The 24,166-nt window shown below is 39.1% G+C and overlaps 1 protein-coding gene and 1 long non-coding RNA gene across 2 annotated transcripts in view; one reads left to right on the top strand and one right to left on the bottom strand.

The window, feature by feature from the left end:
* Positions 1–24,166, bottom strand: part of LOC122220510 — a 70,230-nt gene that overhangs the window by 18,058 nt on the left and 28,006 nt on the right. Inside the window, exons 4-5 of the long non-coding RNA XR_006202906.1 lie at positions 21,988–22,051; positions 8,045–8,089 (exon numbers count right to left, since the gene is read on the bottom strand). This is a non-coding gene — a long non-coding RNA (uncharacterized LOC122220510). The remainder of the gene's footprint in view (positions 1–8,044; positions 8,090–21,987; positions 22,052–24,166) is intronic.
* Positions 1–24,166, top strand: part of RGS17 (regulator of G protein signaling 17) — a 91,827-nt gene that overhangs the window by 52,451 nt on the left and 15,210 nt on the right. The window contains exon 2 of the mRNA XM_042940103.1: positions 8,070–8,213. Coding sequence (XP_042796037.1) covers positions 8,095–8,213 — 119 coding nt within the window. The 5' untranslated portion in view covers positions 8,070–8,094. The remainder of the gene's footprint in view (positions 1–8,069; positions 8,214–24,166) is intronic.

The raw sequence follows: 24,166 nt of genomic DNA, 5'->3' as shown, positions 1-24,166 counted from the left end.
GTGATAGAATACAATATTTGTCTTTCTCTGTCTGCCTTGTCTCACTTATGTTGCCCTTGAGGTCCATCCATACTGTTGCAAATGGCAGGATTTCCTTCTTTCTCATGGCTGAATAATATTCCATTTTATATATAAACCACAGCTCCTTTATCCATTCATTTGTTGACACATAGATTGTTTCCATATCTTGGCTAGTGTGAATAATGCAACTACAGTGACCATGGGAGTTCATATATCTTTCCTATATCCCTTTTTTCTTTGCTTTGGACATATACTCAGAAGGGAGATTGCTGGATCATATGGTAATTCTATTTTTAATTTCTTGAGGAACCTCCACACTGTTTTCCATAGTGGCTAAACCAGTTACGTTCCCACCTACAGTACATGAGTGTTCCCTTTTCTCCACATCCTCAACAATAGTTGTTATTTTCTTGTCCTTTTTTTAATAGACAGTCTAACAGTTGTGAGGTGGTACTTCATTGTGGTTAAGATTTACATTTCCCTGATAATTAGTGATGTTGAGTATCTTTTCATGTACCTGCTGGCATTCAAATGAATCTCTTCTTAGGAAAAATGCCTATTCAGTTCCTCTGCCCATTTTTTTATTGGGTTGTTATTTTTTGTTATTCAGTTATATGAGATCTTTATATATTTTGGAAATTAACTCCTTATCAGATATATGGTTTGCAAATATTTTCTCCCATTTTGTAGGTTGCCTTTTCATTTTGGTGATTATTTCTATTGCTGTGCAGAAGCTTTTATAGTCGGATGTAGTCCACTCATTGAGTTTTACTTTGTTTTGTAAAAATGGTTTTGATCACTGCATGTGATCCTGGAAAAGGGAAAAAGCAACATGAAGTAAAACTGTGATCAGGAGGAAATGAGATCAGAATTTCCTCCTTGTTTTTATTTATTTTTTATTTATTTTATTATTGTTTTATAACATTTTTTAATGTGTATTTATTTTCAAGAGAGAGAGAGAGACAGAGCTTGAGCAGGGGAGTGGCAGAGAGAGAGGGAGACACAGAATCTAAAGCAGCCTCTAGGCTCTGAGCTGTCGGCACAGAGCCTGACACGGGTCTCAAACCCTTGAACTGAAAGATCATGACCTGAGCCGAAGTCGGACGCTTAACTAACTGAACCACCTGGGCGCCCCTCTTCCTTGTTTTTAGAAGAGACAAGTAATGCCCAACAACAACTCCAAAAAGCCTTCCTTCATCACTACCTCAGATTTATGGGTTTTCCTTGCTAGCAAATTTGCCTAAGCTTTGAGGGAGCATGAGCGTGATGTTCAAAGTTAATCTTTATTCCTAACAGCTTTCCCAGAACCTCTAAGAACTAAATGAAGTGTTTTCCAAGGTGGCCACTGTGAGAGGAGCAGTCTGGGCTGCCACTGTACATGCTCCCAGCCCTCGAGGGCCTCACAGCTCAGTCTCAAGTCCCAATTTCAAGCACAGGTATGTGATTCCCTGCAAAGGAGAAACCAATTTCCCCCACCTCATTCTCCTCTACCCTGTGAAATTAAATGGTTTCTTGACAGTCCCTGGGAGGTCGAGTGGAGGAAAAAGAAATGGCCTCCAGATATTCAAAAGTATTTGAGAGTTTTCATCCTTGGTTATGCTCCCTGTGCAAAACTTTTTCTTCCCTTTTTTCCTTAATGCTATTAAGAAACTTTGTTTTGCTTAAAACTAGAATCAGCCGGGGGGCCTGGGTGGCTCAGCGTCTGATTTCAGCTCAGGTCATGATCTCGCCATTCCTGAGTTCAAGCCCCACGTCCGGGCTCTGTGCTGACAGCTCAGAGCCTGGAGACTGGTTCAGAAGCTGTGTCTCCCTCTCTCTCTGCCCCTCCCCTGCTCATGCTCATGCTCTGTCTCTCAAAAATAAATAAGCATTAAAAAAAACCCCAAAAACTAGAATCAGCAAACTCTAGAAAAGAAAAATGTAACAGTTATGCAGATTATCCCTTCTGTATGTACAGATAAACCCCAGGGAATTCTCTTAAGCACCGCGGTTTAGAAGGGCCCACAGGAAGTAGATGAGAGGGTTCCAGGACGTGAGTGGTCACTATTTGCCTGTTCACCCAGAGAGAGCCCTGTCACTAAGTAGGTCTCTAGATCGTTTTTCTTCCCCTTCTCTGTGGTGTAATTCTTTGGACAATGCAGCTATGTAGCAAAATATGACAACAGACTGTTTTTCTTATATATAGCTGTATGCCAGGCAGCCTAGGAGAAGTTCAGACTCTGAACACAGTTGATATAATACTGAATATAAATACCGAACTGCTGGTATTCAGGGACACATACAGACCGGTCAGAAAAAATAGAAGCCACCTGCTCCAAATAGTAGGGGTGCTTACACAAGAGAAATCAGTGAGTAGGAAATTTATTTTTGCCGGAAGGAAAATGTTTATGACACAACACACACAATTACCTCAGAAAAGCACAAAGAAGGCATTCACCTGTGATTTTTTTTTCCTAATGAACCAGAGGACTTAGAAGACAGTGAAAGGCTGTGCAAATCTAACATAATATTTGAACCTCTTTTCAGTGGTTTTAAACCACAACATTGCACCCAACATGGCATTTCTCTATGAATTTTCCAAAATTAAATGTTTAACAGTGAGAAAATTAAGAATTAAATTAAATTAAATGTAAATTTGGGATAAGATGTAGGTAAGGACCTCTGGTATAAAGATGTATTGTATTTATGTGTGTATGTGTGGGGGGTGTTTCTGAAGAAAACAGTTAAGTATAGATAAGTGCAAGAGATAATAAAATACTCTTTTGCACAATACTCCAGTTAGACAAATATTATTTTGTTATTGCTTCACATCTTTGTAAAAAAATAATCAGATAAAATTAAAAACCTCTTCTTTTCCAATCACATTCCCATGCAAAGTCATGGATCTAGTTCATACTTTTATTACTGTACTATATGTGTTACCCAGAAAAAAAATAAAAGGTATTGCTTTCTATACTTATGAAAATTACGTTAATATTAATAAATATGCTAATAATATGTTACTATTAGGTCAATAATAGTTATATTAATAATAATACATAATAATTATATGTTAATATTTTGCAGCTATTTTTTCCATTCTGTGTTATTTTACGATCTCCCTGTTGAATCATATAGATCTAAGTTGTTCATTTTAAGTGTGGTTTTACAGATCATCATATAAGGAGATTGCCATTTTTATTCACTCCTGAAAAGATGAAAATGAATGTTTCCCATTTAAGGTACCAAAAATACTGTAATTAATGCCTTCATATGTGTGTGTGAAAGTTTCTTCAGTGTATTCACGTGAGACTAGAATTTGTTAGCTCTGTAGCCGATATTATTCTTCAACATGATTGTATGAGAGCTTCTGTTTACCACATCTTCTCTCAAAATTGGTGCCCTGTGACTTTTTAACTGTGGGAAAATTGATTAGGGAATCATTTAAATTTTATTTGAATTTCTCTGATTACTGCTTTTGAGCATTTGTTAATCTAATTCAGGATCTTTATATTTTCCTCTTCTGTAAACTGCCGGCACATCTCCTTTGCCCATTTTTCTCTTAGGTTATTAGTATTTTTCAATTGTGACATGTTACTTACATATTACAGACAATAATCCTTTGTATCCTCTAGTCTGGTTCTCATTTTTAACTCTACTTATGTTATCCTTATTTCTTCAAAGGTTTTTGATAAATTAGACTATATCAAAAATAATGTTTTCCTTTTTGCTTGGTCTTCTAAGAAATCCTTTTCTGGCCTGAAAACTATAAAAGCTATTTTTGATATTTTCTTGTCATAGTTTTACCTTTGTGTGTGACACCTAGTCATCTGAAGTTTATTTGTGTGTGTGTGCTCTAGCTTAGAAATGTAATTGTTTTTCATATGTAAATCTAAGTGTATCAACACTACATACTGAATTCTTTGCTGAATGGTGATGGAAGCATCCTTTAATCATGGAAGCCACGATTGCAAATATGCCTGAGTCTGTGTCTCAGCTGTGTACACATTCCATTCTCCTGGTCTACTTATGTATTCCCATGCTAATGACATATTGTCATAATTATTATTGATTTATATTACTGATATGATACCCCCACTTGTTCTTGTTTTCAGAAATAGGTTGGTCATTTTCAGCTCTTTATTCTTCCACATAAATTTCAGAGTCCCTATGGTGAGTTCTATGAATGATTAAATTAGAATTTGTATTACACTCATTGAATTTATAGAATAATTCGGGACAATTAACATTTTGAAGATATTCCATTTTCCTGCTTGAGAAAATAACCTATCTCTGTATCCAGGTTTATTTTATGTTTTTTGATAAGGTTTTATAATATTTTCATAAAGTTCTTACACAACTTTTGTTAAAAATACTACCAGTTGCTTTTTCATTTTTTAACTCATTTGCAGGTTGCCTTTCTTTCTTTGATATATTATAATTAGTTATTTGTGGTGTAATCGAAGTATATTGATTTTTGAAGCTTAACCTGGTATTCTTCTTGAACCATCTCTAATAACTTTGTTGAATCTCTTGGAATTTCTTTGTAGACAACCATGTCACTTGTAAATATTAACACTTGTGGTTTCCTTTCCAATCCTTATTTGCTTTTTCTTATTGTATTGCATTGGCTAGGAAATGAATAATTTTCAGTGTTGGATGTGATAGAGTTTGTTGTCTTTTTCTTGTCATTAATGAAATTGCTTGTAAAATTCACCACTCAACAAACATTTCTCTGTTATCTACTGTGTGCCAGGCATTGTTACAACAACGAACAAAACAGACAAAAATCTCTACCTTTCTGGAAGTTATTTTCTAGTTAGTTAGACAAACAAGGGTGGATAGGTCATGCTGAGGGTGGAGTAAGGGAGGTGTAATTTTAAATAAAGAGCAAGGAAAGTTCCCCTGAAAACGTAATGTATGAGTAAGGATGAAGTTAAGCACTGAGTGCAGAACAGCCAGTGCAAAGGCCCTGACACAGGATTGTACCAGGCATGGTTGAGGGGCAGCAAGGAGGCCATTGTGGTTAAACAGAGTGAGTGAGGAGGAAAGGGAAGGACATTCACTCAGAGAAGTGATGAAGGACCAGATTGCAAAAATGCTGGCTTTTACTCTGAGTAAAATGGGAAGCACTGAAAGATTTAGAGTGGATTAAGGTGGAATAACCCTTGCTGAAATCATCTACTTAGGTTTTAAAAGACTCACTTTGGCTGCTGTGTTGAGACTGGAATGGATTGAAATAGGAAGAGAAAAGATGAGGAGTAGTAAAAACAGAAGAGGGGTGGGTGGAAGGGAACAGTGAAGAGGGCTTACATTTGCTGATCTGCTGATGTGGGGGTCTGAATGAAAGAGAGGAGTCCAGGATGATTCCACAGGTTCCCCCCCACTCTTGGTCTGAATAATTAGAAAGATAAATCTTTTCATTTACTGAAAGTGGGAGAATTGTGGGAGGAACAGGTTGGTGGGGGAGGAAGGCGTCTGATTGGAACATGTTGTGACTGAGATGGCAAGTTGAGAAAACCAAGTAGAGACATCAGGTAGGTAGTTGGATAAATGAGTCCTGAATTCAGGAAAGTCATCTTTACTGGACTTGTAAATTTGAGAATTCTGAACTGGAAACAGGTAGATCCTGTAAAAGTTCATCCCAAAAAATGACAGAGAAGAGTTCCAGGGACAGAATACTGTGGCCAACCAAAATTTGGAGGTGAGGGAGATGAAAACGAAATAACAAAATAGACTGAGAAGTGACTAGTAAGATAGAAAGCAAACAGGTGAGGGGCGCTCAGTTGGTTGGGTGACCGACTTCGGCTCAAGTCACGATCTCACAGTTTGTGAGTTCGAGCCCCGCGTTGGGCTCTGTGCTGACGGCTCAGAGCCTGGAGCCTATTTCAGATTCTGTGTCTCCCCCTATTTCTGCCCCTCCCCTGCTCACACTCTGTGTGTCTGTCTCTCAATAATAAATAAACGTTAAAAAAAATTTTTAAAAAAAAGAAAAAAAAGAAAGCCAACAGGTGAGTGTGGTACCCAAGAAGGCAAGAGAAGAAAGCATTCCAAAGAGGATGGAGTGGTCGCTGTGTCACAGGCGCTGATAGGCCCAGAGATTATTATAAAAGGACTCTTAGACTGAACAATTTGGGGACGTTATTACACATATAAAAAGTGTTAGTGGAGGGAAGAGCAACACTTCCACTTCCCTAGTTTATGTAGTCTTAAATTTAGTTCTTGACTATTCTAAACAGAGAAACATGGGGTTTTTTTTACTTGAGATAGTCAATAAGTTCAACATCAGAGTTTATCAATTTCAGTACTTAATTGCTTCTTATATTTCATTCCTTCCCTCTGACTTTGTTCTCTTCTGACCGAAGTAGATTATATACCTGTTAACCGTTTAACTGGAAATGCTATAAGAATACATAAGCGTTGACCCATGAAAATTTTTTAGCCCCACCCCTTACATGAACATAGAAAAAAATTTTTAATATGTATTTTATTCTCCAATTTAAAAAAAAATCAATTCATGAAAACATAATTTTGAATGTATAAGCTCACAATGCCAAAATAAAGTACATTATGGTTTTAATAAGTATTGCTGTCAGTCACACATGACATTGTATGTATATGATTTACATACACTGCATATTATGAATAACATCATGCATCTTTTCTTTTTCTATGAGGTCATGCTATATTTGATATTATTCTACTAAAACAAAGCTTTATTATTTTTTTTATACTCAACAAAGTGCTAGGTCAGGATTGGTCTTATAAATAGGTGACAAGCCATTTGGCCTGCTCTGTAAGGTCACAGGTAGTGTGCATCCTGTATCCTGATGTTTATCTCATTTGACATGGTATATACATTCCACCAAAGTAATTTCCCTGGATTTGAGGACTTTTCATCTTTCCACAGTTCTCTACTGACTGAACACAAATCTAGGTGGTGGAGGAAAGGGTGGTGTTGCCTTTGCAACATGGACTCCTAAGAGAGAAAAAGGCACTTTGCCAATATTATCAAGATTAGGCCCCCACAGGGTGAGTCAGATGTATCAAAAAGGAAAGGGGATGCAGTGTTCTGGTTTGTTTTTTTTTTTTTTTTTTTTAGGTTAATTTATTTATTTTGAGAGAGCGCAAGCACGGGAGGGGCAGAGAGAGAGGGAGACAGAGCATCTAAAGCAGGCTCTGTATTGACAGCAGAGAGCCCGATGCAGGGCTCCAACTCACTGACTGTGAGATCATGACCTGAGCTGAAGTCAGATGCTTAACTGCCTGACCAACTGAGCCACCCAGGCGCCCGCCCCCAGATTCAGTGTTTTAGAAGAAGCTGAGAGAAGACCAAAAACAAACTTGATCTTCCTCACAATGTTACATAGTTAGAACCCGCCCCCCCCCCCGCCCCCCGCAACCTGATTTGGAAAGCTCAGTTAACCTTACTGTAAACATCAGTGGAGAAACAAGTTACGTACACCTGCCACAATCATTTAAAGGTGTTCAGGAAGGGAAGCAGATGAAGTCATTCTTTAGTAAAAAAAGAAGTTAAATTTTCAAACTTTATCATATTTACCTTACCAATTGATTTTGATTATGTGGCAACATTGTGGCAATAATTTTATGTAGCAGACAACAGTAGGTAGAAGTTTGTCCCAAAAAGTGTTTAAGATATTCTCTTAAAAATGTTTTCTTGGGAATTTTTATTTGACTGCTAAAGCTTATTCATTTTTACCTTTTCTTTTTTTTTTTTTTTTGAGTTTATTCATTTATTTTGAGAGAGAGAGAGAGCAAGCACGAGCAGGGGACGGGCAGAGACAGAGAGGGAGAGAGAGACTCTCAAGCTGGCTCCATGCCAGGCTCCAGTGCAAAGCCCGATGCGGGGCTTGAACTCACAAACCATGAGATGTGACCTGAGCCGAAACCAAGAGTCAGATGCTTAATCAACTGAGCCACCCAGACGCCCTGTTTTTATCTTTCCTTAATTTATCTGCTCCCCCTAATTAAATTATGTTCCCTTCAGCATAGGCAACTTCTCTTTCCCTTACGTATTTCATACCTTAACGTCTTCTCTCTTCTTTCAGCCAGTTGGGTACTGAAGCAGCTGAAATGCGAAAAAGACAGCAGTCACAAAATGAAGGAACACCTGCTGTGTCTCAAGCGCCTGGAAACCAGAGGCCCAACAACACATGTTGCTTTTGCTGGTGCTGTTGCTGCAGCTGCTCCTGGTATGTGGCTTTCTCTGTGTGACACTCCCCTGAGCTGGGTCCTAACTGGAATGGATACGCATGTTCATTCTTGGTGTCATAGAAACTTCTCAGTCTGTCTCCTTTTCCTCCTTTACAAGTAGGGATTACTGGAGACCATCACTGGGAATAGAATATTTCCCCAGAACCTACACTTAAGTTGATAGTAAGGTAAAGAATGAAAACTTATTTTATATCCTGTTTTTCTCCATCCATGCTTCTTAAAGATGTGGGTAAAAATAAGATTATGGGTATGTATTTGTTTAACCGTAAAGAATGTTCTCCAGTGTTCCAGAAGGTGCGAGACTGTTAAGACAGTATCTAGCAGTACTGTACATCATATTCGATGTTGTGCTTTAGTTATATGGTATGTCACAGAGTGTTGATCATTCATTCACAGAGCCACAAAACCATGAGTCTGTGTGGCACTCGCAGCTACAGACTCCTGATACAGGACAGAGTATGAAGTCTAAGTCAGTCAACTAAAAGCCAGAGAACCTGCTTTCCTTTGTGATTTTATCACTGACAGGTTCTGTGACCTCATACAAATGTTTAATTTCTGCCTTTTGGTTTCTTCATTGGAAAAATGATGGAGAGTTAGCCAAACTGATTCCCAGAGTCCTGTCTAGTGCTAAATTTCCATGATTCAGGCACCTCAAAACACCTGCTCCAGTACCAAATTCTCAAAGTGCCTTCAAACAAGAAACTCAGCAAGACCCAGAGTCCTAAGATTTATGCACATGAGACTCCCCAGGGGATGCTAGACTTAATGGAACTTTCCATAGAACTGTAAGTTTTGGGGTCCCTTAAGATCCAATTTACAAGTGGATCTTCTGGATCTCCCTGCTTATTTCAAAACTCTGAAGAAATGCCCAGATGCTTGTACCATCTTCTTGTGTATGATTACTACAGTTTCCTGACATCCATTGAGGTTATTGTTATGATATGGTGGCATAATATTCAGTCATTATGGCCAAAATAGAAGATGAAATGTATTAAACTTCACTGGTAGCCATGGTGTTGAAAAAGCTCTGTCCCCTCTACTAAACTTCATTTCCAGAAAACCATCAGACATTTCAGTAATTTGGAAGGTTTTAAAGTAGTTTTTATAAATATCAAAATTGCTTCCCAGATGATGATTCTTTGTTAGGGAAAGTCCTATCTGACTCCTTCCCTTTCATTTTTAAGCCTTAACTATTTCAGATGGAGGAAATAGAGTTCTAGAGGAGGGAGCTATTTCAATAAAATTGTATATATTTTTTTCCTTTATTACTCCTAAAAAATATTTTTCTTCCCTTTATTACTCCTAAAGAGATCATCTAGCTCTGGCCTGAATCCATGAAGTAAAGGGTAGTGATTTAATACGGTGTTTCAGAAGTCAGACTGCCTGGGTTCAAATCTTATCCTCATCATCACTATCTGTTGATCTTCAACAAGTTACATTATCAATGTCCTCAAATTCTTCATACATCAAATTACAGTAATAAGAATCCCTACTTCATAAGGTTGTTGTAAACATTGAATGAAATAAAACACATACAAGCCAAGAACAGTGCCTAACACATAAGTATGTGCTTAAGAATTAGCTTGCTGGGTTATAGCACACTTCATATTGGAAGACTAATATTTGAAATAATGTATACATGTCTTTAAAAGATCAGCTTATGGATATAATATAAAAAATAATCTTGGAAAAGGAAAGGAATTTTATTGTAGATTCTGCATAAGACATCACAAATACATTGTTACGTAGTGTTGACGATTATACTTATATTTCTTATTTATACTATGCTGTGTTCTAGAAATCATATATGATTTTACTTGCCTGATAAAACTTATTTCTGAATTGTTTCAGGATTAAAACACCAAAACAGATAAGAGTACTGAAGTTTTGTTGTGCTATATTTGTTTGCTGTCGAACATATTTGGTTATATTTGCTTTTGTCTGGCTTACATATATTTAGTGAGACTTGCTTTTCTTCATTCTTAAAGGGCACATTGAATAACAAAACATTCAATATGAGCTTATGAACATCAAATTGTCACAGACCACAGACTATGGATGGAGAACAAAACAGCTTTTGGAAGCTGCCTTAACTCTCCACACCTCTAAGGTGATGTGTATTTGAAGTCATGCACTTGGCACATTGGATGAGCGCTCTGTGAGGCTCTATGAGTTCTGGACTAACGTGTAATTGTCAAGAACTGTGTTTGTGAGTAATAAGTCGCGGATGCCTCAGTCTAAGCCATAAAACACACAGTCTACAAATTTATAAGTCTTCCGTATGTGATAAATGATAGGTAATTTCTAACATGAACAACTTGAAAAAAATGAAAGTTAAATTGCTTTGAATTATGAGTTTTAATTGTGACAATGTTATCTCATTGCAAATGAGAATTTCCTTAATATGTGCATTTAAAAAATATCATTATTTTTATATTTTGAGTTTAAGGAAAGAAAATGTTAAAGCCTTCTTAGAGTGGAAAACAAAAGAAAGAAGTGTTCTTCAAAATTTCCAGGCTAGGTCAGAGGAGCAGAACAGAAAGAAACACTAAAAAATGTTAATTTAGGGACCAAAATAAAGTTAGAAATCAAAATATGAAGGAACTGTCGTTTGTAAATAGGAGCAGTTGTCATGTAGCTGGTTTTACCTCCTTTTAAGGAAATAGAATGCTAGGAAAATAAATTTCTGCATCTAGTAATAAATACAAATACCTCACCCTAGCCTTACATATTATGAGTTTTTTAAGCAACACAGTATTTCCCTCAAATTTATATTTCTCTTTCATATGTCAGTGTCAGCTCCTCTCCCATTTTTAAACTTATTCCTGTCTTAATAAAATTACCACTGTGCTTTATGTTGGGGGATGATACAGAGATCAAGTACAAAATTGATGAATATTTCCAGTTTCCTTCCAAAACCTAAAAAGTTGGGACTTAATTCATAATGACTTGTTAAGCTGATCTGTTCTCTGTCGCTTTTAAGAAACCACTTCTGTCCCCAAATCAGTCTGTTTCCCTTCTCTCCCCACGGCCTTACATTGCAAGAGGAGAAAACAAGGGAATGTGGTTTAGAGCATGTAAGCTGTGTTACATAAAGAATCATGGACATCTAGTCTTGGCCATAAAATGAACAGCATATAAATTTGCAAGTCTTTCCATGCATGGGACTAAGTTGTTCCTGACCAGGAGGAGAGAGAATTTTGTCAAGACTTCCTGTCTAAAGGTTCAAGGCTACCACTGTGAAAACTTAATTTATATCAAGATTCAGACAGAGGTCGTTTACTCTTTTCCCTTTTCTTGATGGGAAAGAAACCTTTGAAAGATATGGGCTCCTCCCCCACAGAACTGCTGTCTCCAGGACAGTAGCGGGCAGTGAGGGCTTTCACACACATGTGCACTGGAGACAACACCTGTGAAGGTGCATTGCAAAGTACAACCTGCTGTGGGCTTACGAAAGCAAGGTGCCTCAAGAAGGAGATGGAAAGGTAGAGCTTTCAAAATGTATTTTGAGCTTAAAGCTAATGTCCAAATTGTCCCACAAACCCTCTCCTAACATCAGAGTTTATGGTAAAATAACCTCAACTGTTTTTTCCAAAGAAGTCTTTAATTTTTTTTTAACATTTATTCATTTTTGAGAGACAGAGAGGAACAGAGTGTGTGAGTGGGGGAGAGATAGAGAGAGAGGGAGACACAGAATCCGAGGCAGGCTCCAGTGTCTGAGCTGTCAGCACAGAGCCCGATGCGGGGCTTGAACTCACGGACCGCAAGATCATGACCTGAGCTGAAGTCAGACACTTAACCGACTGAGCCACCCAGGTGCCCCGCAAAGAAGTCTTTAGGTATGAATCCATCCCTGTTTTAATTCCTTGTTGCTCCTGGTGGTGTCCTATCAAGCAGGACAGATTTCCATGTTCAATCATAAAAAAATCAGAACTCAAGAGACTTCAGCTCTTATCTCTCCAAAGTTTCCTAATGACTTCTCATGCTGTTTGGTAGAAGTAAGGGGATAGCTCCAGGGGAGTTGGCGGCCACAGTATTTCTGGCCACAGCCCTGGGCTCCCCTCTTGGCAGTTTCCAAGGGGGTGGTTCTGTCTTTAGCTGTTTTACATATTAGACTTAGGTATAAGCTTTTGTTTGAAAGAAAAAAACGGCTGTGTTAAAAAAAAAAAAAAAAAAACTGTCTGGAAAATGCTGTCTCTAAGGTTCCACCTAAGGAAACTGAAGGCTTGCCTACTCTCACAAAGCTCATTAGTTAACGAAAGGCTAAAATTCAAGTCATTTAACATCCAGTCTGTCGTTTCGTCCACTTGAAGGTGACACTTCCAAACTTTTCATTTCCAGGTTTGATATGAACCATTTCCAAAGCTTTTTAGTTTCCAAGTCGAATTCAGAATCTCATGCACTACTATGTATTGCCTACAAGATTTGGGCCACTGCATCAGATACTCTTCATTCTTCTCAGGAGAAACTGTCCCTCAGACTGAAATTAGCGAGTCCTGTGAAAGCTAAAATCATCTTCCTTTTGGACACGTGATTTCCCAGAGTTCCCAGACCATGGGCTACATCGAAGTAAATGTTAAGCACTTCATAAACATGTTTTCAGTTGCCCCTCCCTCCATTTTTAGCTAGTACCACAGTCTCTGTAATTCAGAACAGTCCAAAAATAATGTCCTGTTTTATACTCTGATGCTGTCACACGTTAGCTCTCTGCCAATGAAAATACTACGGTGCATGCTTTAAAAGCCAGAGGTTATTTTTCAGAAGGAAAAACAAAATCCACGTCTGCTCCATGGTAAAGAAACCACCCCCTGGAAATAAATCTGCTAACACATGTAAGGTGAATCATTTCATCTGAGGCACCAGTGAATAAACACTTTTACCTGTCACCCTCGCAGACCTGATTCATGGTACGTGGGAGCTTGAGTTATGTGCCTAGGATTTCCAAAGTACTTGTAACCAGTCCCCAAAGTATCGCTTACAAACACTTCTACAGTTTTGAAACTCCATCTCCCCATGGCGTAGTGAATTTCCTCAACAGTTTCTAGACTTACATAAACCTTAAACTTGCGCCATCAAAAGACATCTACTAAAATGAACCCAGGTTTCCCAGGCCATAGCCACAAAAAACCCAAAAAGTGGACATTAGGACCATGGACCATCTATATGTCACACATTTGTGAATTCTCTCATTTACAATTTATCGAATGCCTATTATTGCCCCGTACAGTTGTACTTCTTTAGCTTTTGCCACATTCTCCCTGCCTCTTCATCCACAGAGAATAAATTCTCAAGAAGCAGTTGAACCTGGAAGGTCACCCTCTAGAAAGCTTGGTATTCAGACTGCCTCTGCCAGGTCTGTGTGACATATGACCAGAAGGCTACGTATTGGAAAACTGCCAGAATTAGAATACCTCGATCCTTTTCCATTGAAGGCATACCATTGGTACTCTTTTTGACTCTGTGTTTACTATAAAGGCATATTTTTTGAGTATCACATAGCAGTGTTTAGATCATCAGTGGAAAGATGGATGTGTATAAGACAAAATAATAGGTGAAAATGTTATGCCCAGTCTCATTTAGAAGAATAGAAAGAATGAGCCAGAAAAGGGCTGGAGAAAGGAGGTTAAATTAAGTCAGAAGGAGGCAAGAGCCAGCTTAAAAGGATAGCCGATTCAGTGAGGAACGAAGGAAGTGTCCTCCTGAGTGCTGGGGACACCTGTGAGGACACCTGTGGCATGATTTCCCTGAAGGGGGGGGTAAGTAAGAAGGAGAGTCTATGGCGTGAGGAACCTGGTAAGGAATCACAGAGCTTTTAAGAGGATACAGAGAGGTGAGGAAGGGGAAAGTCAGGTGGCATAAGCCTAGAGAATGCAGAAGAGGAATGCCAGCGCCCCCCCCCCCCCACACCACGTCTTGCCCTGTGGGAAATGGGCTACAGAAGAACACAGGAGAGTGTGTGGGACATGGAAAGGAAGTTCCAAAGAAAACAAGTATCCTCAGAATGAGAGAGAGAGAAGCCTTACTCTGGTGAAGAAACCCAGGGGCTGACAGGAGAAAAGATACTCTAGGTACAGAGGTTGGGAGTGCGTTCTGAGACAGGGCCCTGCAAGGACATGAGTGGGGTACGCTGGCCCAGATACCCCAGTTGACTTCAAGTCGTTTTAGGTTCAGACTCGGGGAGAATCTCTTGAATCTCAGCTGACTCACTGTATGTGGTGATGTGGTGAGAGCCATCTGGGTCTGGATGGGCCAGGATGTGGCAGACTTCTGGGATGACCTTGGCATTGGGTCAGTGCTGTTAATACCTATGGCCATGCCTCCCACCGCCCTGAACAAAGCTGAACACACAGAGGGCCAGGTAGACTCCCCAGCTCATTCTGCTGGTTTTCCTACTAGTGATTTTCCTGTTTAACATGTGTTTTGTTGTTGTTGTTGTTGTTGTTGTTGTTGTTTTAGGTTAATAACTTTAAAATTTATTATGTGGATATATATAGTTGAATTCATAAAAGCTCACATTAGTCAGTTGGCACTGAACATTTTTGTAAACATATACACTGTTTCATACTTGAAAACAGCCGAAAATAAATTGGCTTGTAGCATGTTATTTGACATGCTACAAGCCAATGTACACCTACTTGTACCAATGTACACTTGTACTTGGTGTACACTGGCTTGTACCAATGTACAAGCCAGTGTACACCAATGTACACAATGCTACAAACACCTACTAAACATAGTAGGTGTTTAATTAATACTAGGATGTGAAATGCAGGATTGAATTTGGACTTATGAAAATGTGTCACAAAAATTATTTTTAAAAATTATAGGCATAATCTCTCAGGCCTTTGTGTAATCGTGGGGCAGGTAATGCTTTTAGATTTCTATCACGTTTCTTCTTACGCACCATTTTCCTTCATTCTCTCTTGTACACGTGCATGTGTGTGTTAGGAGTAATAGTGGTAGCATACTAGTAGTAATTGGTAGTAGAGAGGGGTAAGGGTTCTGGAACAGAGCACGAATACTCTAGTATTCCTAGGGTCTAAAGTCAAGAGGACAAAACAGAAGGCTGAAGCAATAGGCAGTGACAGGCAATAAAATGCCTTTAGTGTCATATTAAGGAGTTAGGACTTGATACTTTTTTGGATATAAGACGTGATTGAAGTTTATTAAGTAAGGAGGAGACGCAGTCTATTGCATGTGTTAAGTATACCCTTCCGGAGGCAGTGGAAATATATGGAAGAACAAGACAAAAAAACCAAGGAGAATATTAGGAGATTTTGTAATAGCCTCAGTGAGAGATGTTGGGAGCCCAAAATAAAGAGATGATTTTAAAAAGGGACACCTGGGTGGGTCTGTTGGTTAAGCCTCAGACTCTTTTTGTTTTTTAATTTTATTTAAATCCAAGTTAGTTAACATATAGTGTAATAATGATTTTAGGGGTAGAATTTAGTGATTCATCCCTTATATATAAGCCCTGTGTTCATCCCAACAAGTGCCCTCCTTAATGTCCATCACCAGTTTAGCCCTTCCCCCCACCCGACACCCCTGCAGCCAACCTCAGTTTGTTCTCTGTATTCAAGAGAATCACCATCTCTCTTTTTCTCTTACAGCCTCCGATTCTTGATTTCAGCTCAGGTCATGATTTCAGGGTCGTGAGATGGAGTCCCACATCAGGCTCCCTGTTGAATGTGGAGCCTGCTTGGGATTCTCTCTCTCCCCTCTGCCCCTTCCCCACTTGCATGTGCACTCTCTGTCTCTCTCAGAAATAATAATAATGATAATAATAATAATAATAATAATAATATAGAGTAAAAGGACTGGAGAGCTTACCAATTCAAGAGACACTGGATGTACTGCCAAGAATTTACACTAGACGAGGGGCACCTGGTTGACTCAGTCCGTTAAGTGTCCAGCTACAGCCTAGGTTATATCTCAAGATTCACAAGTTCGAGGCCCGTGTTGAGCTCTGTGCTGACAGCTCAGAGCCTGGAGCCTGCTTCAGATTCTGTGTCTCCCTCTCTCTCTCTGCCTTTCCGCTGCTCATGCTCTCTCTCTCGCTCTCTCTCTCTCTCTCTCTCAAAAATAAATAAACAAAAAAAAAGAAAAAAGAATTTGCAATAGATGAGAAACAGGAGGGACAGATAACTCCACTTGCTCCAGGGGCTGGGTTGATGGGGGCCCCATCAGATGAGAGGACACATGAATAGGAGGGTGGTTAGGGCAGGGCATGTGATGAGCGAGCCCAGCTCTGTGTAAGGCACCCCAGGAGTTGGCTGTGGAATGAAGCTGTGAGCTAAGGAGGGACACCTCGGGGAGTTCCAACACTGAAAGAGAAAGCAGTGGCACTCTGCATACACAGAGCGCAGAGAGGAGACTGTCTGAGGGTGACACAAAACACACAGCCCTAAGCTGGCACAGAAGCCACGAGACGAGTCGCACAGACAAGACACTGGCCGATGTTGCTGATGCACAGCACACCGGGGAGGTCCAGTGGGATAAGAATCGTGGAGTATCTTGTCACCTGGCCAGCTGGGAGTGGGTCCGTGAGCTCTGTGAGGATCCTGCTTCTCTTGAAGGTGCACGAGGAGGAAGGATTTAGAGAGAAGAGCTGCAGACTGAGAAAAGGAGTACACTCCTCTTCAAAGGCCCGGAGGCACCCTCATCTTTCAAGGTGAAGGTTCAGTTTGAAGGAAGCTGGGATTCCCTTCTTGACTCAAAGCACAATTATTCAGTTTCTAAAACATTAGGGAATTCAGCACTTTCAAATCCAGACAAAATTTATTAACTCTCTGGACAATATTTAAGAACTTCCCCTCCAGGGGCGCCTGGGTGGCTCAGTCGGTTAGGTGTCTGACTCCGGCTCAGGTCATGATCTCGCGGTCTGTGAGTTCGAGCCCCGCGTCGGGCTCTGTGCTGACAGCTCAGAGCCTGGAGCCTGTTTCAGATTCTGTTCTCCCCCTCTCTCTACCCCTCCCCTGCTCACGCTCTGTGTCTCTCAATAATAATAAATAAACGTTAAAAAATTTTTTTAAAGAACTTCTCCTCTAGCCTCCCCAGAGCAATAATACAAAACACACAGTTACATGTTGGCTACCCCTACCCTATCCACAAAACGTGGTAGCTGTTACATCTGATTGAAATAAGTATTCACTATTTTTGTTCCTCTCATTAAAACCCTTTATTATTTCTTGTAGATCTGGTTCACTTTTTCATGGTGTGGGCATGGTAGACCTGTTAAAACATGCCTGCTATTTTGGGATGTCATTCAGGAATTACTTGTTCCTTGTCAGATACAACAATAAAATCCACTTCTTGTGAATATGAAATTTATTGTATCATAGTCTGCTTAATTGGGTTCTATAAATATTATAAGTTCCAATGCCATGAAATTCATATCTCTGTATCAGATGTCAGTACACTGTATATCAATGTTCACTTCATGCCTGGAAGCATGGATTCCTAACTAGAAAGCAAATTTCTGCCATTGCTACTTTTTCTATGAAGCAATATAGATTATTTAAAAGTACAGGGCTATTTTAATCGACTAATTCTGTAAGAGTGGAAAGATAATTCCATGTGTTTTTTTCTAAACAGATGTCGTCTTGCCATATTTAAAGATTACATACAAATTCTAACGTGTCTTCCTCATATAAAGCCTACTAACAAGGGACCGCATGGGGTAGGGAAGAAACGAGCAATGCTGGAATTAGACCGAGATGGGTCCTGGTTCCATGACATACAACTGTGAAACCTTTGGCAAGTGACTTGTCTGAGCCTCAGTTTCTTCATCTGTAAGATGTAATGAATAACACACATAAATCAGTGAGTTTAGTTTAGGTTTCAGTACGTTCTAGGGGCCTCCTGAATAATCCTTTATTGATAGGTTTTACTTCTGTCCCCCTTGCAAGTCTCAGGCTGAAAGGAAATTAACAGACTTTGTAGGATTTGAACGCTGTATGCCTCGCGACTTCTATTCACATACTGTCAGCAAATGTAAGAGAACCTGTTCCTGCATTCTGTATCCCTGGTCCTTTTTCCCCAAATGTCAACTCACATTCACCAGCACAGGTACAACTCAGCATTCCTGGAGCATGCACTACACAGCCATAGGATTCCCAGACAGTGGGATATTCTATTCTGGAGCTAAATTTCCCCACAGATCAGGATTATCGCCTTCAGTCATAATTGTTCTCAAGGATGCTTCCCACCTCATCCCATACATATTCATGCACACAGTAACTAGAACATACCAGGGGAGGGATGAATGGAGGATTGTAAGTGACCCTCTCAGCCATCAGATGTCTCTCTGAGTAGCAACTACTAGAGTTCTAACTCTTTCATTCTTCTTTGGATGACAGGCACACAAGTTAACTAAAACCAGAAGCTTGAGCTCCAACTCAACTGATGCTTTCAAGGACTTCGATGACTGCGTGCCATTTTAATAACAGTGTCTACTAACTAAATAGGGGTCCATTTGGCCTTTTCACACCCAAGACTATTTGCTTTCCCACAGAAGCATCAACTAACTTAATTATGGCTTACAGGAAAAATTACAGTGGGTGGAAGGAAGAGCTTAAAATAGGATTTCAATCAACCTGAGAACTGAAATCGAAGAGAGATATTCTATAAAGAACATCTAAATATTCAGTGCTGTACTTCTCATTTTTTTATAAAGCAAAGTGCCTTTTTTTTTTGAAGTTTATATATTTATCTTAAGAGAGACAGAGACAGTGTGAGTGGGGGAGGGACAGAGAGAGGAAAACAGAAAATTCCAAGCAGGCTCCATGCTGCCAGTACAGAGCCTGATGTGGGGCTTGATCATGAACTGCGAGATCACAACCTGAGCCAAAACCAAGAGTTGGATGTTAACCTACTGAGCTACCCAGGTGCCCCAGTCCTGTACTTCTCTCAATTTTAAGGCGGGGGAGAGGGGGGAGAGACCTGTTTATACCAAATAAGAAACTTTGGTTATTTAAGCTAAACATAAACTTTACGTAATGGATCCAGATTTTAACTATGTAATAGCTTGTCAGCAGTTGGCCTTCTAAATCACACTGACGTGTCAATGAACCTAAAAATAATTGGCTTGGAGTTTGAAATAAAAATTTAATACCAAAGGTAAAAGGGGATCTTTCAAACCCATTTTTCAAACAGAAGCATGTATAGTGAGAAATTGGTAGCAAAGAGAGAGGGGATGAGTAGATAAAGAGATTTCTCTTCAGTTTCCATGCATCAAAAGAAGAAATGATTGTTTACATATAACCCAAACTTGAAATAAAATAGTTTGGAGAGTCTTCTCTCACAATGGCTCCTTTAAAGAATATTAAATTAAAAAAAAAAAAAGAAAGAAAGAAATTTCCTGCCTGTTGCTAGTTAGAAACCTTGTCACATTAATTTGTTCCAAGAATGTATGACCTCAGTTCCATATTACTGCAGCAAGAGACATTAGAGTTTCAAACAACTTATTGGGATGGATATCTACAAGTTAATAGGATTATGCCTGCCTTTTTTTTTTTTTTTCTTTTTTTTTTTTTTTTTAAGACTAAAGTGTTCCTAAGTCAAATGACTTAAGGCTGGGGAATATCCAGAACGTTTTCTAAATGCCAAAAAGGAAAACTTGGTGCCATTATGCACACCTCCCGAGATTAAATTTATCCCCTTCAAGTTTGATTATTTCACTCCCAGAAGAAAACTTGAATGACTCTTCTCCAATTCCTTAGAAATATATAATTATCAAAACTCCATCAACTCCTTTTTTTTTTTTTTCCCAAATAAGGGGTAATTACTCCCAGAAACTTTTTTCATTTTCTTTTATTCAGATTTGATTAAAAATTATATTTATAAAGGCAACACAGCCATCTAGTGGACAGATTTTTAACAGCTGATTATTTTACCTCTGAGAGGTTTAAGTGTGTGAAAGAAAAACTTAAGCCAAATAAAGTACTTGTTTTATGACACATGATTATATTTCTCATGTGTCATAGGATTTATAGACATGATTATAAAAAGCAGGGGGGATATTTATAGAGGCAGTGGTGTTTTTTTAGACAACTGTTGTATAATATTTCCAGACACAAAATTTTAACCACCATTGCCATCCCCACATACCCATTCAAAAAGCCAACTTGTTTTACCAAAACGTATACATAAAAGTGATAAGGTTGAAGTCAAGGGTTTGACTCTAACTGGATTTTTCTATGTGAGAAATTATGCATGGCATGTGGTTGCTTCCCCACCTTGTGGAGCCTTTTTTTCTTCCGTTTCTTGTCTTTTCTAAGCAACACATGACTGCTCTTCTCCTTTCTGCAGTCCCTTCTCAAAGTTTCTCTGCCGATGTGAGCAAGGTGTACCCCCAGGGGCTCTTTGCAATAGCAACACCTAGTTCACAGTCATGAGTGGAATCTCCTCATGGAGATTCTCCTCGTGGAGGCTTTGCTGTGAAAATGCTCTGTAACAACTCCTTCCTGGTAATCTCAAATTCCAGGGAATTGAGAAGTTGCTTCCCGCCGGTATCTACCGTATATTTAGCCCTCTGGGCAATAACCCCGACAGCCCGATAGCAGTGGACGGTGCTTATGGAGGAGGCGTGTGAACTCAGTCAACTGGTTTGTGATAAGAGTTTTACCTTTTCCAAACACGTAAGAGCAATCAGTCTTTGTAAATAACTAAAAAGGCAAAAATACCACAATTAATTCTTTTATATAAAGAGAAGTGGCATTGAATAGTGAAGATGAACATGAGACCAGAAGTCAAAAGACATGAGTTCAACGCCAGCCCTGATGTGGCTTACTCGTGGGAATGGTGTAAATCAACCCTGGGGACTGTTTGCTCTTAAATAAGATGGGAATGATTAATAACAAATCCCCTGCTTACCTTACAGGACTATTGTAAGGAAGAAGTAGTCAGGTCATGTATGAGGAAGTGTTTTACAATAATGGCAAAGTATAAGGCTTTATTTCCTCAAGTTGAAATTAAAAGCTCTTTGGTAAACTTGGCTTTGTCATTTTAATATGCAGCTAATTTGCCCTTCCATTTAATAATTAAGCATGTGTGATAATTTGCCTTTTTGTCTCAAGTTTTTAGTCTTTGCTCTACAACTTGTATAGTGGCTCTTAACCCTATCCCCATTACGAGTGAAGGAAAATAAAGCATGGAAAACCAAAATCATTGTAAAGGAGGTATAGTCTACATTCGGAGAGCACGTCGTTGCCTTCTTGCCCCATTCCAGAAGCACACCTCACTGCCTGTTCTGATTTATCACTCCCACCCTGAAACATCTAGTCTGCCCATTTGGGCCCTTCATCCATATCATGACTTTTTTACAGCTCTCAGCCTCGCAGGTGTGACAGTCCCCCTCTGCTTGGAATTAATTCCCTTTGCCCAGGTCTCCCTCTGAAACACCTGCTCTTTGGTCAGCTCAGTCTAATCATTACCTCCTCTACAAAGCCTCTCTCCATTCTCTCCTGCAGGAGTGTGCAGATACTGTAACTACCTAAGGACCAGTGGATGCATACCACTATTTTAGCTCTCACTGCAGCGCTGTGTGATGCTTATGTACCTGTCAGAACCTTTCAGTTTCAGAGACTCTGTCTTATTCATCTTGAATTTCCAACCCAGGCAACATTGCATGGACCAGCTGTCTCATACATATTTATAAATTGTTGTTGATTCCCAAATAGAGCTGTACTGTTATTTTACCACGGTATTTTTATGGAGAGAGAAAAAAAATGAAGCATTTAAAGAATAACCTACCAATTATTTTTCAGAGTCCAAAGGATATTGGTTCCATTTTGCACTGGCAAATGTGAGGCAGAAGCTGTTAAATAAAAAAGAAAAATGGATTTAATGTAAGAATATTAAAATATTGAGTAGTATCTGCAGTTACCAATTACACTGGATCTTTCTTGAGCCTTGATGTCATAGTGAATTAAATTCAAGCATCAAATTGATTTCTCAGTTGAATTTTTGTGTAAATATATGTGGTTTTGTGATCAGCCTCTATCCTAGAGTTACCATGGCTACTGCAAAGTTTTCATCTTATTTGCAGTCATTTCAAGGGCTCTCCCTAAGAACCAATTGTTTTTCTTACAAAAGTAGACTGTCTTCCAAAACAGGCCCTACACATATCCATGATGATGAATCAGTAGGTAGGCTCTATAATGGGCAGCTGGTAATGTTTTCTGCACCCCACTAGCCCAACACCCCTGTAAACAAAAATCCCCCACACAAAGAAGGTATACATCCTTATTTTCTGAAATATACCACATGTATTTCTCGCTTCTCAAAAATCACCATTCTAGAAAATTTCTAATGGGATTTTAAATGCTTATTTTAGTGGGGTGCCTGGGTGGCTCAGTCAGTTAAGCGTCCGACTTCCGCTCAGATCATGATCTTGTGGATCCTGAGTTCCAGCCCTGCATCGGTCTCTGTGCTGAGAGCTCAGAGCCTGGAGCCTGCTTTGGATTCTGTGTCTCCCTCTCTCTCTTCCCTTCCTCTGCTTGCACTCTGTCTCTCTCAAAAATAAACATTAAAAAAATTTTTTTTAATTCAATGCTAATTTTAATATACTTAGCCTAGATTTTTGGCAGTATCTTCTATAAAATACTTCAACTTTGACCAAGACCCCCCCCCCCCCCCCGGTGAGCATTGTACATGCATTCTGTTATCTTTATGGCTTTAGTTGTTTAAAAAGCTGAAATGTTAGTTAAGAATGTTACAAACATTGTCAAAGTGAAAAAAACATGTCTCCACATGACCCCTCACAACTGTTAAGCTTGATTTACTTTTAGAGCTTTTCTCAAGCACATGTACTATGTATATATGTTCATCTAGAGCAAATATTCCCTGTCCTTTATCACCTTAAAGAAAAAACCCTCTACTATGTTACTTAGAGCAAGATCAAGTAAGTCAGGACAGACATTGGTCATTCCTAAGGCACAGATGGTAAACAGTCTAGTACCTGCTCCTTTTTCATTTTATCCATTTCTCTTCATCATAAAGTGGCATTATCAGTGGTTCTTGATAACTGGAACTTTGAAGCCAACTTTTTAAGAATGGTTGTAAAGCAAAGTCAATTAAAAGGACACTTGACAATTGCTAAATGTCAGTTTCTTTCTCCAGGGCAGTGTTGTATCCGATATCAGATCAAGAAACAGAGCAAACGGTGAACAGTTAAGCACTTATTGAATATCTGTTAGAAGCAGTTTTAGTACAAATGTGTGTCCATATTTTACCATCTGCAGAAATGAAAAATGTAAACAACCCAATATTTCAGGATGATCACTCTAATATGGTGGCATTTGGGATGTTTGTAAATATCACAGAAACAGATAGAAGAGCCAGAATTCATGTTCAGAAACTTGTGAGTCATGCATGCAGATTCCAGATTTGTTACTCTTACAGCAAAGAGACCATGGAGAACAATTTTTTTTTTCCCCTAAGATGTTGTGTCAAGTATAGCTGCATTTGTGTGGCACACTCTGTGGGACACTGTGGAAATGTAACAGAAATACATTTTCAGGTGGGTTATTATTTAATCAGTGAAAGCATGCTCATTTTCTGGTCTGTTTATGGTGTGTGTACACATACACATATAAGCTCAGTAAAGCTTGGCAGAATGAGTATTAATCTATTTAAATACGGTCTTTTTAGAATTTACAAAAATCTTGTATATTTTATACATTTGGCATCATGAATTTCTCCCAGGAAATTTCACAGGATATTGTCAAGTGTATTCCTACCTCCTCCCACCCAATTTCCCATAATTACTAGAAATATGTCAAATTCCAGAGAAGCACTCCTCCTCAAAGATGCTTTGAGAAGTTAACGGATCTCGTCTCAAATGCATCCCTGACCTATGCATGTTGCCACATGGAGGGCTGAGGGTTCTAGGCTACCTCAAGCTGCAGACACATTCACAGATCCCACAGGC

This window comes from Panthera leo, chromosome B2 (assembly GCF_018350215.1).
Source record: "Panthera leo isolate Ple1 chromosome B2, P.leo_Ple1_pat1.1, whole genome shotgun sequence".
NCBI lineage: Eukaryota > Metazoa > Chordata > Mammalia > Carnivora > Felidae > Panthera > Panthera leo.
This window is presented reverse-complemented; position numbering and strand designations above follow the sequence as displayed.